At 34.0% G+C, this 17,732-nt stretch overlaps 1 protein-coding gene across 2 annotated transcripts in view; it reads left to right on the forward strand.

Moving 5' to 3' along the window:
- Nucleotides 1-17,732, forward strand: part of STAG1 (STAG1 cohesin complex component) — a gene marked incomplete at its 3' end in the record, with an annotated part of 425,107 nt that overhangs the window by 277,218 nt on the left and 130,157 nt on the right. For both annotated transcript variants that reach the window (XM_082840023.1, XM_082840022.1), the window contains exon 9: nt 264-337. In XM_082840023.1, coding sequence (XP_082696149.1) covers nt 264-337 — 74 coding nt within the window. The remainder of the gene's footprint in view (nt 1-263; nt 338-17,732) is intronic.

The raw sequence follows: 17,732 nt of genomic DNA on the forward strand, positions 1-17,732 counted from the left end.
ACACTTAACCACACCACTCCTTTTTAGTCATTGTGTAATACATGTTGAGAGAGACAGAAAGTGGTTTTAAGCCAATGTAGAAAAGCTATAGAAATAATGAAAGAATACGGTTAATTTCAGACATCTGTTGCACAATATATGAGAAAAAAGATTGAAAATTACCCAGAATGAGAATAATCAGGAATTAAAAACAATTGGAGCTCTTTATTACAAATAAAATGATCAGTATTTTAATTTATATTTTTATTTATTTTTCATTTCAGCTACAAGAAAATCAGGATGAAATCGAAAATATGATGAACTCTATTTTTAAGGGTATATTTGTTCATAGATACCGGTAAGGGATTTTAAAAATCATTTAGAACATTTTTAACTTAAATAATTTATTGCTTCTTTGTAGTCCTAGGCAATAAAAATATAAACTTTCTAATTATTTGTTTTGTTAGCTGGAAAACAGCTTTGGGTATAAAAGCTAAATAAGTGTACTATTAACTGTGGTCAAAATTGTACCACCACCATCATTGCCACACTCTTCCAGATTCAGAACATATACTGTTAGAGATCCTATGTACTTGCATTTGTACTGATGTAATATTAATAAGATATCATTAAGTTAATGTGACCTTAATAAGATTTGGTTGTCTTCATATTTGAAAAAATTAAATTCCCTGCTTGTGGCCCTTTTGTACTCATCTTGTTATATGATCAAATTAACCAACAGTGTTTTAAAAATGTGTTGGTTAAGATGGCAGAAATGAGTACAGTAGAGGGCACCTCTGCAGATAATGCAGCATCTTTATAACATCACTCTTCTTTACCTTCAACTATACACAAGAAAATAGGGTCAAAGTATTTCTGAAGTATTTTTGTCATGCTCCATTGCAAGTTGTCCTTCTGTGAAACGTGTGACCTATTAAAATACTACATGAGCGTATTTCATGGAGAATTAATGAATCATATACATACGCTTGTTGCCTTCTATTAATTAGGCGTGATTTGATATGTTTAGGCAGATAGACACAGATAATAGATGCACTGTTTTTAGACACATTTAAGACTTTAATTGGCCAGTTAGTTTTAAAAGTTAATTAAAACAGGGAGATTATTTTTTTAAAAAAGGAAAAATTTGTAACTTTGATAACTTACCTTAAAACATTTTAACTGAAAATGTAAAACTCTTTTGAAATAGAACCAAGCCTTTTACTTTGAATATGAATTCTTTGAATGGAGTATCACATCCTCTTTCTTACATAAACCATGCATGTAATGATTTATCAACAAATTTATTTTCAAAACAAAAATTTCCATATACCTGCCATGCAGTCTTTTTTTTAAATTACAGCTTTATAGACGTATAATTAACATAAAATAAACAGTACATTTAAGTGCATGATTTGATGACTTTTCACACACACACAACACACAAACCCCTACCTGTAAAACTACCACAGGCAAGATAATGAATATATCCATTATCCTCAGAAGTTTTCTCCTACCACTTTGTAATTCCTCCTTTGCTGCCACTCTCCCCCTTCCCCATCCTTAAGCAATCAATGATCTCCTTCCTAACTGATTTGTTTACATTTTCTAGAATTTTATAGAAATGGAATTTACACTTTGTACTCCTGATTTTTGTTCGTGTCTTGGTCTGGCTTCTTTCACTAATAAAATTAAGGTCTTTCATCCTTAAGACTTAACTGTAAGTTTTTTGTAGATTAACTTTATCTGGTTGAGGAAGTTTCCTATCCCTAGTTTTCTGACACTTTGTTAGGAATGGATATTGAATTTTGTCAAATACTTCTCTCCATCTTTTGAGATCATTGTGTAGTTTTTTTTTTTTTGAAGAGTGTTAATGTGGTGAATTAAATTGGTTGATTTTTTAAATGTTAACTCAACCTGAAATTCTTGGGATAAAACCCACACACATAATCATGATATATTATTTTTCTTCATTTAAATCTTTTTATTGCTATAAAGTCATTTTTTTTGAAATGTAGATGATTTACAATGTCCTGTTAGTTTCAGATATACAGCAAAGTGATTCAGATATATATATAGAGATAGATATAGATAGATAGATAGATATAGATGTATGTATAGATATATAGATATATACAGTAAGTCCCCTACATACAAATGAGTTCCATTCCAAGAGTGTGTTCGTAAGTCCAATTTGTTAAGTCCAACAAAGTTAGCCTAGGTACCCAGCTAACACAATTGGTTTTTCAGTACAATACTGTACTGCAATAGGTTTATAATACTTTTCACGCAAATAATTCATAAAAATCAAACACGCAAACAATAAAACATTTTTCATCTTGCAATACAGTACCTTGAAAAGTACAGTAGTACAGTACAATAGCTGGCTTACAGAGGCTGGCATCAAGTGAACAGGGAAGAAGAGTTACTGACTGGACGAGGGAGAGGAGGTGGGAGATGGTAGAGCTGAAGGATCGTCAGCAACAGGAGATGGAGGGCAAGCTGCAGTTTCACTCATGCCCGACATTGATGGCACAGGTTCTGGTTCCTTGCTGGATTCAGTTCTGTCTACCCTCTTGAAAAAATGATCCAGTGATGTCTGGGTAGTAGCTCTTTTTTTCTCGTCATAAATGACACAGTAGCACTGGATTGCATCCTGAATGTCTGCTATAACCTTTCTGTACTGTCCCACATTCGGCTCCTGTGCCTCAAAAATTAACAGTGCCTCCTCAACTAAAGAAAATCCCCTTGCCATTTCCTGCATCGTAAATCTCTTCAGTTCTTCAGTTACTTGTTCTTCCTCTTGTCTCTCTCTTTGTCTTTGCTGTGGACCTCCAATTCTTGGTGCCTCTTAGCAGTACCAGCTACATCACTGCTGCTTTTACACTTGCTTCCAGACATCCTGGGCTTGAAATAAAGATACTCTACTACTATATAAATTACTGTACAGTAAAGTACACAAAAGCACAACCACTTGAAGAGGATGCACACACATCACAGTGTACGCCAGACATGTGAACTAACTTACATGATTAGACATGCGAACACACGTTCGCGTCTTTGAAAGTTGTCAACTTGAAGGTTCGTATGTAGGGGACTTACTGTATATGAATGTATATCAATTTTTTTCAGATTCTTTACCCTTGTAGGTTATTACAAAATATTGAATATACTTCCCCGTGCTATACATTAGGTCCTTCTTGGTTATCTGTTACATTTTATACACAGTAATGTGTGTATGTTAATCCCATCCTCCTAATTTATCTTCTCCCTGCCCATCCCTTTTGGTAACCAAAACTTTGTTTTCTGTGTCGGTCACTCTATTTCTGTTTTGTAAGTAAGTTCATTTATATCTTTCTTTTTTTATTGATTCTTCCAATATTGTTAAAATGACTCTACTACACAAGGCAATCTACAGATTCAAAGCAATCACTATCAAATTACCAATGGCATTTCTCACAGAACTAGAACAAAAAACATTTTAATTTGTATGGAAATACAAAAGACCCCAAATAGGCAAAGCAATTCTGAGAAAGAAAAACGGACCTGGAGGAATAAGGCTCCCTGATTTCAAACTATACTACAAAGCTACAGTTGTCCAAACAGTATGGTATTGCACAAAAACAGAAATAAAGATCAATGGAACAGGATAGAAAGCCCAGAAATAAACCCATGTACCTATAGTCAATTAATCTACAACAAACGATGCAAGAATATACAATGAAGAAAAGACAGTCTCTTCAAGAAGTGGTGCCAGGGGCTTCCCTCGTGGTGCAGTGGTTAAGACTCCATGCTCCCAGTGCAGGGGGCCCAGGTTTGATCCCTGGTCAGGGAACTAGATCCCACATGCATGCCACAACTAAGGAACCCGCGAACTGTGACTAAGACCTGGCATAACCAAATGAATAAACAAAATAAATTTATATAAAAAAGTGAATCATTTAAAAAAAAGGAAGTGGTGCTGGATAAACTGGATAGCTACATGTAAAAGAATGAAATTAGAACATTCTCTAACACCATAGACAAAGCTAAACTCAAATGGATTAAAGACCTAAATGTGAGACCAGTTACTATAAAACTCCAGGAGGAAAACATAGGCAGAACACTCTTTGACATAATTCGCAGCAAGATTGTTTTAGATCTGTCTCCTAGAATCATGGAAATAAAAACAAATACTTTTTAAATGGGACCTAATTAAATTTAAAAGCTTTTGCACAGCAAAGGAAATAATAAACAAAATGAAAAGACAACTTATGGAATGGGAGAATATATTTACAAACAGTGCACCACCAAGGGATTAATTTCCAAAATATACAAACAGGTCATACAGCTCAAAAAAAAAAAAAATAATCAAAAAACTGGGCAGAAGACCTACATAGACGTTTTTCCAGAGAAGACATACAGATGGCAACAGGCACAAGAAAAGGTGCTCAACATCATAATTATTAGAGAAATGCAAATCAAAACTACAGTGAGGTATCACCACACTCCAGTCAGAATGGCCATCATCAAAATGTCTACAAATAATAAATGCTGGAGAGGGTGTGGAGAAAAAGGAACCGTCCTACACTGTTGGTGAGAATGTAAATTGGTGCAGCCTCTATGGAGAACACCATGGAGGTTCCTTAAAAAACTAAACATAAAGTTACCATATGATCCTGGAATCCCACTCCTGGGCATATATTCAGAGGAAACTATAACTTAAAGAGATACATACACCCCAGTGTTCATAGCAGCACTATTTACAATAGCCAAAATATGGAAGCAGCCTAAATGTCCATCGACAGATAAATGGAAGATACAAGTGAAGTTAATTATAAAACAAATAGACCCACAGACATAGAAAACAAACTTATGGTTACCAAAGGGGAATGGAGAGAAAGAGGAATTAGGAGGTTAGGATTAACATATAAACACTACTATATATAAAGTAGATAACGAATGAGGACCTACTGCATAGCACAGGGACCTATACTCAATATTTTGTAATAACTTACAAGGGTAAAGAATCTGAAAAAAATGTATATATGTGTATGTGTGTGTGTCTGCGTGAATAGCTGAATTATTGTGTACACCTGAAACTAACACAACATTGTAAATAAACTATACTTCAATTTTTAAAAGATAAATTAAAAAAATTTTAATTAAAAAAAATATTCTTCCAATCCAAGAACACAGTATATCTTTCCATCTGTGTTGTCTTCAATTTCTTTTTGCCAGTGTCTTATACTTTTCAGAGTACAGGTCTTTTGCCTCCTTTTGTAGGTTTATTCCTAGGTATTTTATTCTTTTTGAAGCGATAACAAACGGGATTGTTCCTTTAATTTCTCTTTCTGATATTTTGTTGTTCGGGTATAGAAATGCAACAGATTTCTATATGTTTTGTATCCAGGAACTTTACCAAATTCATCGATGAGGACTAATGGTTTTCTGGTAGCATCTTTAGGATTTTCTATGTATAGCATCATGTCATGTGCAAACAGTTACAGTTTTACATCTTCTTTTCCAATTTGGATTACTTCTGTTTCTTTTTCTTCTCTGATTACCTTGGCTAGGACTTCTAAAGCTATGTTGAATAAAAGTGGCGAGAGTGGCATTCTTGTCTTCTTTTTGAACTTTGAGGAAATGCTTTCAGTTTTTCACCATTGAGTATGATGTTAGCTGTCTGTTTGTCATATATGTCCTTTATTATGTAGAGGTGTGTTGCCTCTATGCCCACCTTCTAAAGAGTTTTTATCATAAATAGATGTTGAATTTTATCAAAAGCTTTTCTGCATCTATTGAGATTATCATACAGTTTTTATTCTTCAGTTTGTTAATGTGGTGTCTCACATTGATTGATTTGAGGTTATTGAAAAATCCTTGCATCTCTGGGATAAATCCCACTTGATCATGGTGTATGATCCTTTTAATGTATTGTTGGGTTCAGAGCACTAGTATTTTGTTGAGGATTTTTGCATCTATGTTCATCAGTGATATTGGCCTGTAATTTTTTGTGTGTGTGATATTTTTGTCTGTTTTTGGTATCAGGGTGATGTAGCCTCATAGAATGAGCTCGGAAGTGTTCCTTCTCTGCAATGTTTTGAAATAGTTTCAGAAGGATAGGTGTTAACTCCTCTCTAAATATTTGATATGAAGCTTTCTGTCCTGGACTTTTGTTTGATGGGAGTTTTTTAATCACAGATTCATTTCAGTGTTTGTAATTGGTCTGTTCCTATTTTCTATTCCTGGTTCAGGCTTGGGAGATTGTACCTTTATAAGAATTTGTCCCTTTCTTTTAGGTTATCAATTTTTTTGGCATAGAGTTGCTTGCAGTAGTCTCTTAACAGTTCTGTGTATTTTTTTGGTGTCAGTTGTCACTTCTCCTTTTTAATTTCTAATTTTGTTGATTTGGGCCCTCTCTTTTTTTTATTGATGAGACTGGCTAAAGGTTTATCAATTTAGTTTATATTTTAAGAGAACCAGCTTTTAGTTTCATTGATCTTGTCTTATTGTTTTCTTCGTTTCTATTTCATTTATTTCTACTCTGATCTTTATGATTTCTTTCCTTTCACTAACCTTGGGTTTTGTTTGTTCTTCTTCCTCTAGTTGCTTTAGGTGTAAATTTAGGTTGTCTCTTTGAGATTGTTCTTGTTTCCTGAGGTAAGTTTGTATCACTATAAACTTCCCTCTTAGAACTGCTTTTCCTGTGTCCCATAAGTTTTGGATTGTTGTGTTTTTGTTTTCATTTGTCTCTGGGTCATTTTTGATTTCCTGTTTGATGTCTTCAGTGAACCATTGGTTGTTCAGTAGGATATTGTTCAGCCTCCACATGTTTGTGTTTTTTACAGTTTTTTTCTTGAAGTTGGTTTCTAGCCTCATAGAGTTGTGGTCAGAAATGATGCTTGATCTGATTTCAGTTTTCTTAAATTTACCAAAGCTTGCTTTGTGACCCAGCATGTGATCTGTCCTGGAGTATGTTCCATGTACACTTGAAAAGAATGTGTATTCTGCTGCTTTCAGATGGAATGTGCTCTGAATATCAATTAAGTCCATCTGAGGTGTCATTTAAGGCCTGTGTTTCTTGATTGATTTTCTATCTGGATGATCTGTCCTTTGGTGTAAGTCGGGTGTTAAAGTCCCCAAATGTTATTTTGTTACAGTCAGTTTCTCCTTTTGCATCTGTTACCATTTGCCTTATATATTTAGGTGCTCCAACGTTGGATGCATATATATTTACAATTGTTATATCTTCTTGGATTGATCCTTTCCTTTGATCATCATGTAGCGTCCCTCTTCGTATCTTGTTACAGTCTTTATTTTAAAGTCTATTTTGTCTGATATGAGTATTGCTACTCCACCTTCCTTCTGATTTCCATTTGTGTGGAATAACTTTTTCCATCCCCTTACTTTCAGTCTGTATGTGTCTCTAGATCTGAAGTGAGTCTCTTTGAAGGCAGCACACATATGGATCCTGTTTTTTGCATCTATTCAGCCAGTCTGTGTCTTTTGGTTAGAGCATTTAATCCATTTACATTTAAGGTAATTATCAATGTGTATGTTCTTATTGCCATTTTGTTAATTGTTTTGGATTTGTTTTTGTAGGTCTTTTTTTTCTCCTTTCTTTTTTTGTTCTCTTCCCTTGTGACTTGATGACTGTCTTTAGTGTTATGTTTGGATTCCTTTTTCTTTTTTTTGTGTATATCTATTACATGTTTTGGTTTGTGGTTACCATGAGGTTTTTGTATAGCAGTCTATATATATGTTTTTGTTTTAAGTTGTTGATATCTTAATTTCAAATGCATTTTAGATACCCTGCATTTGTGCTCCCCTCCCCTCACAATAACTGTTTTTGATCTTATATTTTATATCTAATTTTTTTATGTATCCCTTAACTGTCGTCGTTTTTTTTGGATACAAATGATTTTATTACCTTTGTCTTTTAATCTCCCTACCAGCTTTGTATATGGATGATTTCCTACCCCTATTACATGTTTCCCTTTACCAGTGAGCTTTTCAATTTTGTCCTTTTCTTGTTTCTAGTTGTGGCCTTTTTTTTCACCCTAGTTCCTTTAGCATTTGTTGTGAAGCTAGTCTTTTAGCATTTGCATGTCTGTAAAGCTTTTGATTTGTCCATCAGATCTGAACAAGAGCCTTGCTGGTAGAGTATTCTTGGTTATAGGTTTTTCTCTTTTATGACTTTAAGTAATATTGTGCCCCTCCCTTCTGGCCTGCAGAGTTTCTGCTGGAAAATCAGCTGGTAGCCTTATCGTAGTTCCCTTGTATTTAGTTTGTTGCTTTTCCCTTGTTGCTTTTAATACTCTCTCTTTATCTTTAACTTTTGTTAATTGAGTACAATGTGTCTAGGTGTGTTCCTCTGTGGGTTAATCCTGTATGGGACTCTCTACTTCCTGGACTTGGGTGACTGTTTTCTTTCCTAGGTTAGGGAACTTTCCAGCTATTATCTCTTCAAATATTTTCTCAGATTCTTTCTCTCTCTTTTCCTTCTGGGACCCCTATAATGTGAATATTAGTGTGCTTTAGTTCTCAAACTTGCTCATTTCATTTCATTCTTTTTTCTTTATTCCGTGGCAGTGATTTTCACTACTCTGTTTTCCAGCTCACTGATACATTCTTCTGCCTCATTTAGTCTGCTATTGATTCCTTCTATTGTGTTTTTCATTTCAGTTATTGTATTCTTCAATTCTGTTTGGTTCTTCTTTATATTTTCTAATTCTTTGTTAAAAACTCCTAATTTCTCACTCCATGCATCCATTCTCGTCCCAGTACCTTTTATCATCTTTACAATCATTACTCTGAACTCTTTCTCAGGTAGATTGCCTGACTCCACGTCACTTAGTTGTTATTCTGTAGTTTTGTCTTGTTCCTTCATCTGAAACATATTCCTCTGTCACCTCATTTTGTCTAAATTGCTATTTGTATTTTTATGTGTGTGGTAAGTTGGTTACATTTCTCTTGAGATTGTTCTTGTTTCCTGAGGTAAATTTGTATCGCTGTAAACTTCCCTCTTAGAACTGCTTTTCCTGTGTCCCATAAGTTTTGGATTGTTGTGTTTTTGTTTTCATTTGTCTCAGGGTAATTTCTGATTTCCTGTTTGATGTCTTCAGTGATGTCTCGACCTTGTAGAAGTGCCCCTCTGTAGGTTACATCCTGTGCTTCCCAGCAGTGCACTCCCCTCTTGTAATCCAAGGACCAGGGCCTAGTTGGTCCCAGGGTAATGTCTGGCCTGCATTTCCAAATTCAGTCTGCAAGCTGAGTGTAGTTTTCTTGTTTCTGGTGTCTGCCTCCTGGTGGGTGAGACTGGTCTAGAGGCTTGTGCAGGCTTCCTAGTGGGAGGGGTAGAGCTGGGTTTTGGCTCTCTGATGGTCAGGGCCTTGTCTAGAGGCCTGTCTTCAGGTGGATGTTGGCTCAGGAAATCTTAGGAATCCTGTCTGGTGATGGATGGGGATGTGTCCCCATCCAGTTAGTTTTTTGGCCTGAGGCATCCCAGCACTGGAGCCTATAGGCTATTGGATGGGGCCAGCTCTTGTGCTGATGCCCGAAGCCAGATGTTAGCCTCCCCAAGCATTCATTCAAATGAATACTCCCTGATATGTCTGTCACCAGTGTCTGTGTCCCCAGGGTGAGCCACAGCTGCCCCCCACCTCCACAGGAGACCCTCCAAGACCAGCAGGTAGGTCTGGCCCAGGCTCCTATCAAATTACTGCTTTTGCCCTTTGCCCCAGTGCACGTGAGATTTTGTATGCACCCTTTAAGAGTTAAGTCTTTATTTTCCCCAGTCCTGTGGACCTCCTGTAATCAAGCCCTCCTGGCCTTTAAAGCCAAATGCTCTTGGGGCTTCTCTGCCCAGTGCTGGACCCCCAACCTAGACAGCCTGATGTGGGGCTCATAACTCTCACTCTTGTGAGAGAACCTTTACAATACAATTATTCTCTAGTATGTGGATTGCCCACCCAGGTATGGGATTTGATTATATTGCGAGTCTGCCCCTCCTGCTGGTCTTGTTGTGGTTCCTTCTTTATGTCTTTTGTTGTACAAAATCTTTTCTGGTAAGTTACAGTCTTCAGTGATGTAAGTTACATCTTACAACAATTGATGATTGTTCTGAAAATTATTGTGATTTTGGTGTGCTGGTGAGAGGAGGTGAGTTTAGCATCTTTCTACTCCTCCATCTTGGCCACTCCTTTCTCTATTATTCTTTTTTTATCTTGTTGGATGTCATTTGCTGAAATTTCCCTAGGAATTTTTGTATCTGTGTTTAAGGGGGATATATGTCTATAACTCTTTTATTTTACTGAGTGTCTCTGACTGTTTTTGGTACCAATGTGATGCTGGCTTTGTAGAATGAGTTGTGATGTATTCTCTCCTTTTTAATTTTCTGGAACAGTTGAATAAAATTGGTATTATTTCTTCCTCTGATAGGAATTAAACCATTGGGTTCTAGAGTTTTCTTTGTAAGGATGTTTTAAACTACAAATTAAATTTCTTTAGTAGATATAAGACTGTTCAGTTTGTCTTACAAAAAAATGATAGATTCATCTAAGTTGTTGAAGTATATTCAAGAAATATCAGCATAAAGTTGTTCATAGTATTGGTGGTTTCATCTCTCACATATCAGTCTGTCTAGAGCTAATCAATTATATTTATATTTTCTTAGAAAATGAGATTTTGGTTAATTGTACTTTTCTGTTTTTCTGTTTTCTGTTTCACTTGATTACTATTCTTTTACTGTTCTTTGGGTTTCCTTCCTCTGCCCTTTAGTTTCTCAGGGGGGAAATGGATATCACTGATATAAGGCCTTACTTTTTTCTCTCCTATTAATTTTTACTCCTATAAATTTCTTTCTTAGCCGTGCTATAGCTGTATCCCCTAAATTTGGATATGTTGTGTTTCCATTTTCATTTAGTTCAGAATACTTTCTAATTTCCATCTGGACTTATTTCTTTAGGTCATGGATTATTTAGAAGTTTGGTATATATTTGCAAATATCTCAGAACTTTCTGTTATTGTCTCCTAACTTAAGTTCATTCTAGTCAGAGAACATACTTTATGTGACTTGAATGCTTTTAAGTTTATTGATATTTGTTTTATGGCCCATAGTATGTTCTATCTTGATAAATTTTTTATTTGCATAGGAAAAGAGTATGTATCATGGTTTTGTTTTTATGTCAATTAGGTCAAACTTGGTTGATGGTTGTTGTTGAAGTCTTTTTTATCCGTACTGATTGTCTGTCTTTTTATTCTAACAATTATCAAGAGAGATTTTGTAGGAGTACTTTTTGTATTCTTGATACAGGTGCATTATCACATAAATGATTTTCGTATTTTTCCCCAGCCTTTGGCTTTCCTTTCATTTTCTTAATGATACCTTTTGAAGAACAAAAGTTTTCAATTTGAATGCAGTAATTTATCAATTTTTCTTCTATGGTCATGCTTTTGATGTCATATCTGTGAACATTTTTCCTAACCCAAACTGTTCTTCTGTGTTTTATTCTAGAAGTTTAATCATTTAAGTTAATTTATATGAATGATTTTTTTAAGTTAATTCTTGCTTATGGTGCAATATAAGGACACTTTTTGCATATAGATACTCATTTTTACAAGCACTATTGGTGAAAGGCTGTTCTTCAGCTGAGTTGCTTTAGCACTTTTCTTGGGAATCAAATGACCATAAATGCAAAGTTTCATTTCTGGATTTTCTAATTTGTCCTTAAACTCTTACCAGCTGTATTGATTACAGTACTTTTAAGGTATTTCTTAAAAGCTTTGTTGAGATGTAATTGACATATAACATATGTAAGTTTAAGGTGTACAACAAGATTCTTTGAAACACATAATATATTGTGAAATGATTATCACAATAAGGTTAGTTAATACCTCTATCATCTCAAGTAATTACCTTTTACAATTTAGGTGGTGATAACATTTAAGAATTACTCCCTTAGCAACTTTCAACTGTGTACTACAGTATTGTTAACTGTAGTCACCATGGTATGGTGTACATTAGGTCCCTAGAACCTATTTATCTTATAACTAGAAGTTTGTACTCTTTGACCAACATCTCCCCAGTTTCCTCCCACCCCAGCATCTGGTGACCACCTTTCTACTCTCTATTTCTATTAGTTTAGCATTTTTAGAGTCTACATATAAGTGAGAGCATACAGTATTTTTCTTTTAGAGTAAGTTTTTAAAATTAGGTAGTGTTATGTCCTTTTACTTTGTTTTTCAAAATTGTTATGACTATTATAGATTCTTTACATTTCTATATAAATTCTATAATCAAATTGTCAATTTTTACACAAAATCTTGCTGGAATTTTGGTAGAGAATATAATGAATCAGTACACCAATTTGGAGAGAATTTCCTTCCTCATTATATTGAATTTTCCATTCTGTGAATATAGGTTGTATCTCCATTTATTTACATATTCTGTAGTTTCTCTTAGCAATTTTTATTATTTTCAGTGTACGTCTTATACTACTTTTGTTAAATTTATTTTTGTTTTCATTTTTATTTTGTTATAATGGGAATCGTGTCCTTAATTTTTGTTCTAGACTCTTCCTTATTAATATGTAAAATATTATTTTATTACTGCAAAATTATAAAATACTTTCATTAGTTCTGTAGTTTGGGGGTTTTGTTTTTGTAGCTTCTTTCATAAAGGATCATGCCATATGTGAACAAAGGCACTCTTAATTTTTTTATTGGCCTATTGTACTGAATAGAATCTGCAGTACAATATTGAGTAAAAGTGGTGAGAGAGGACAGCTTTACTTTTATTCCTGATCTTAATGGGAAAATAATTAGTCTTTAAAATTAAGTATAATGTCATTAGCTGTAAGTTTTTTATGTTGATACCCGTTAGTAGGATGAGATTCCCTTCTAACCTGGTTTTGTTAGGTGTTTTTATTGTGATTGATTGTTTGATTTCATTTTTTCTGCTTCAATTGAGATAAAAATACAGGCTTTTTTATTGATATAAGGTATTATATTCATTCATTTTCAGATATTAGACCAATCTTGCAATCTGGGAAAATTCCACATGGTCATGGGATATAATGTTTCTTCTATGCTACTGGATTTAGTTTGCTAATATTTTGTTAGGGATTTTTGTGTCTACTTTCATAAGGGGTATTAATATGCTTACTAGCCTCAGAGAACTGGAAAATGTTCCCTCCTGCTCTATTTTCTGAAAGAGTTTATGGAAGATTGTTTTTTTTTGGTTTTGTCTTGTTTTATTAATTTGATAGAATTCACCATGGAAGTCCTTTAAGCCTAGGTTTTCCTTATGTGAAGATTTTCATTTACTAATTAAACTTATTATAGATCTATCCAAATTTTCTATTCCTTGTTGATTCTTTATGGTAATTTGTCTCTTTCAGACAATGCTTTATTTCATGCATATTGCACATTTGTTTGTATGTTATTTATGATATTTCTTTATAATCATTTTTATTTCTGTAGGATGTCTCCTTACTCATTCTTGATTTTGTAATTTGTATCTTCTCTCTTTTTTGTGTTGGTCAGTCAGCCTAGCTAAAGGTTTATCAGTTATATTGATCTTTTCAAAGAATAAACTTTTGCTTTCATTGACTTTATTTATGTATTTTTTTATTTCATTGATTTTTGCTTCAACCTTAATATTTCCTTCCATGTGATTGCTTTAGTTTTAATTTGCTTGTCTTCTTTTAGTTTCCTATGGTAGATTGTTGATTTGTATAGCCTTCTTCCTTTCTTATCTGGCATGCTAAGCTATAAATTTCCCTCAAAGTACCGCTTTAGTGACATACCATGACTTTTTATACAACAAATATGTTGTATTTTAAATTTTTATTCAGAACTAAGTATTTCCTTATTTTATTTGTGATTTCTTCTTCGACTCATGGGTTGTTAAGTTTTCTTGTTTAATTTCAAAATATTTGGAGGTTTTCCAAATTAATTTCTCTTCTTAATTTCTAGTTTAATTGCATTGTTGTTAGTAAACACACTTTCAGGTATTGATATTTAAATCATTTTATACTTTATGGGCCTTGTTTTTTTCTTAATCAGTTGGATTATCCAAAAAAAAAAAACTGCATGTGCATATAAAAAGGATATATTCTGCTGTTTTGTTACATCTTCCTGTAAACCTTTTTATCATTATGAAATGTTCTTTTTTAGTATGACTTTTTTTTTTTGTCTCAAAGACTTCTTTGCCTGATAATAATATATCTCTAGTTCTTTTATGGTTACTTTTTGTATGATGTATCTTTTATCATCCTTTCACTATTTGTGTCTTTGAATATGAAATATATCTCTTATAGACAGCCTAGAGTTGGATCTTGTGTTTTTATCCATTGAACAATCTCTGTTATTTTCTTTATGGTTGCTACAGAAACTACATCCCATTAGCATGACTAATTTCACATAAATGTAGCATCTTTGCTCCAGTATAGCCCCATTTTCTTTTTCTTCCTTTGTACTATTATTGTCAAATATCTTTTATCTCTATTTGGTATTATCCCAACATTACCATTTTAACTATTATCAGTATATACAATATTAAGATTTTCAATGAAATTAAACAAAGAAGTATTCATGCTCTCTTCTCTTTTTACCCTGTTGTTAACATTTCCAGCATTCTTCATTTTCTTCTATGAATTTGAGTTATTGTATAGAGTTACTTCCTTTCAGTTTGAAGGACTTTCTTTACAGTTTCTTATAAGGCAAGTGTCCTAGCCCCATTTTCTTTTTCTTCCTTTGTACTATTATTGTCAAATATCTTTTATCTCTATTTGGTATTATCCCAACATTACCATTTTAACTATTATCAGTATATACAATATTAAGATTTTCAATGAAATTAAACAAAGAAGTATTCATGCTCTCTTCTCTTTTTACCCTGTTGTTAACATTTCCAGCATTCTTCATTTTCTTCTATGAATTTGAGTTATTGTATAGAGTTACTTCCTTTCAGTTTGAAGGACTTTCTTTACAGTTTCTTATAAGGCAAGTGTCCTAGCAGTCTTTGTTTATCTGGAAATGTCATTATTTCATCTTCCATATTTGAAAGATAGTTTGGCTGGATATAGAATTCTTGGTGGATAGTTCTATTTTCCTTTAACACTTTTACTGCCTTTCTACCACCTACTGGACTTCATTGTCTCTGAGTAAAAAATTAGTTGTTAATCTTGCTGTTCCCCTGTACATTTATGAGTCACTTTTTTTGTAGCTTTTCTTTTCTTTTCTTCTTTTTTTCTCCATTTTTCTTTGGCTTTCAACAGTTTGCTTATGTGTTTAGATATGGATCTCTTTGTGTTTATCCTACTAATATTTTGTTGACCTTCTTGGATCTGTAGATTCATGTTTTTCATCAAATTTCATAAGCTTTTAGCAGTTGAGTCTTCAAGTATTTTTTAGCCATTTCTCTTTGTTTGTACTCCTTTCACACATATACTGGTATACATGATATTGTTTCCTAGGCTTTTGGAGCTTACGTGCATGTGCGAGCTCTCACACACTCTCTCTCTCTCGTTTTTCCTTCCTCAATGTTTTTCATCTCTATTCTTTGGGTAATTTCTGTTTACCTATCTTCAGGTTCAGTGTTTTTTTTTCTGTCAACTCAAGTATGCTGCTGAAACCATATGGTGAGTTTTTTATTTCTGTTATTGTACTTTTCAGTTGGTCCTATTTTTATAGTTGCTGTTTCTTTATCATAATCCACTGTTGGTTGAGGCCTTGTCATGTTCTCATCTAGTTCTTTGAATATAGCATCTTTAAATATAATCTGATTATATTTATTGGATCTTCTTTAAAATCGTTGCTAAATTTAACAGCTGGGCCCACTCGGAGCAGTTTCTTTAGACTGTTTCAATTTCCAAGTATAGGTATTACTTCCCTTTTTCTTTGTACATCATATAATCTTTTGTTAAAAACTGTGCATTTTACAAAATATATCTTAGCAAATATGGATTCTGATTTTTTTCCCCTGAAGTTTGTCGTATTGTTGGGGGTTTTGTTTTTGAATAATTTACTTGGACTTAATCTGAGGAATTTTATCTCTCCTGGACTGTAGCTTTAGGCTAGCAGAACTCTGCTATTTCCCCATTCATTTCTTACAGAGTTTGCTCTTTTTATTGAAATCTTCCCTGGGTGTTGGTATTTAGCATGTTGCTACCAATCAAGTCAGCTTCCTCATCTTAAAACCATGGTTTTCATGGGCATTCCCAATCCTGCTACCTCCACTACACCTGCTGCTCTGAGTTTTAGGGTGTTTGAAGGGGTTATGTCCATTCAAGAATGCCATAGATTTTTGCTGTTTTGGGCCCAAATTTCATCAGCTTTTTACGAGTAAATGCTTATCAACATTTTGAATCTATTTCCAGAAAACTAAAAAGATTGCTTTTGTATTTTGAGTTATTTGGGGGGACGGGAAGAAAGGTGTTTTCTCTTAATATTAGAATCGTAGGTTGACCTTTTTTTTTTTTCAGTCTTTTAAAGGAATTGATCCATTATCTCTGGTTTGGCTTGTTTCCAACTAGAACTGCTGTCATTCTTATCTTGTGTCCTTTGTAGTTAATTTATCTTTTGCTCTTGGTTACATTTAATTTTTTTTTTTTGTTTTGTAACTAGTTTAACAATTTTGTCATGTTCTTCAGGGTGGTTTTCTTCATTTTTCTTTTATTACCTCCAGGCTCTCCTCAAGCCTCTTGAATATATATATTTTGTTGTTCTGTTTCACTAGTTTTATCATCTGTGTCATTTCTGATTCTGTTTGTTTTGATTAATTTTCCCCTTATTATGGGTCATTTTCTTTGACTGCCTGGCAATTTTTATTAGGTGCCAACCACTGTGGGTTTTGTTTTGTTGGGTACCAAACAATGTATTCTTAAGATATTCATCCACTTTTCTCTGGGACATAATTAATGTTTGATCTTTTCAAGACTTTATTTAAGGTTTGTTAAGTGGACCAGGGCAGCGTTTAGTCTAAGGTTAACTTTACCCAGATACTAAGATAAAACCATTCTTTGTACTTTTCTTGATGCCCTGTGAATTACAAGGTTTTTCTGCTCTGCCTCACTGGAACACAAAATATTCCAAGCCCTATGTTTGCTCCAGAGGTTGCCCTCTCTGCTGTTTCCATTCTTTCCCCAGCATTGAGTGGTTTGTTCACATGTACATGCTCTTTATACTCAGCTGAAGAGTTGATAGGGTCTTTCTGCAGATGCCCAGCGCTCACTCTCTCTGTGCATCTCTGGTACTGTGCCTTGTAAAATCTAACCACCTTGTCCTCTAGAGTCCCAGCTTCTTTTCCTCAACTTTGGGAAATACCCAGGCTCTGTATACGTTCCCCTGCCTATACCACTGCCCTGCTCTGCCTGATATCCAACACCTAAAAAATATTATTTTATGTATTTTATGCAGTTTTTTTAGTTTTTTCAAGTGGAAGAAGCATAAATCCTGTCTATCTTGGCTCAGCCACACAATTTTGAATGCAGAATCCATATCATTTTTTATGATTTTACCTCAATCTTCAACACCAAAATAACACAGCCTTTATTTCGTTTTAGTGACCCACCCTTTCTGAGTCTTGCCAAAATTTTCAACCTATTATTCTCATAAAAGCAACAATTCTTTAATTTCCTACTGTTACCTTATTGATTTTTTAATTTAATCAGACCTTGTATACAAGTATTGAATCTGTCATAGCTCACTTTTGATACACTAAAATTTCAATTCCTCTGGGCTTCCTTGGTGGCGCAGTGGTTAAGAAT

The sequence above is a fragment of the Leucopleurus acutus genome (genome assembly GCF_964270905.1).
Source record: "Leucopleurus acutus genome assembly, chromosome: 5".
NCBI classification, from domain to species: domain Eukaryota; kingdom Metazoa; phylum Chordata; class Mammalia; order Artiodactyla; family Delphinidae; genus Leucopleurus; species Leucopleurus acutus.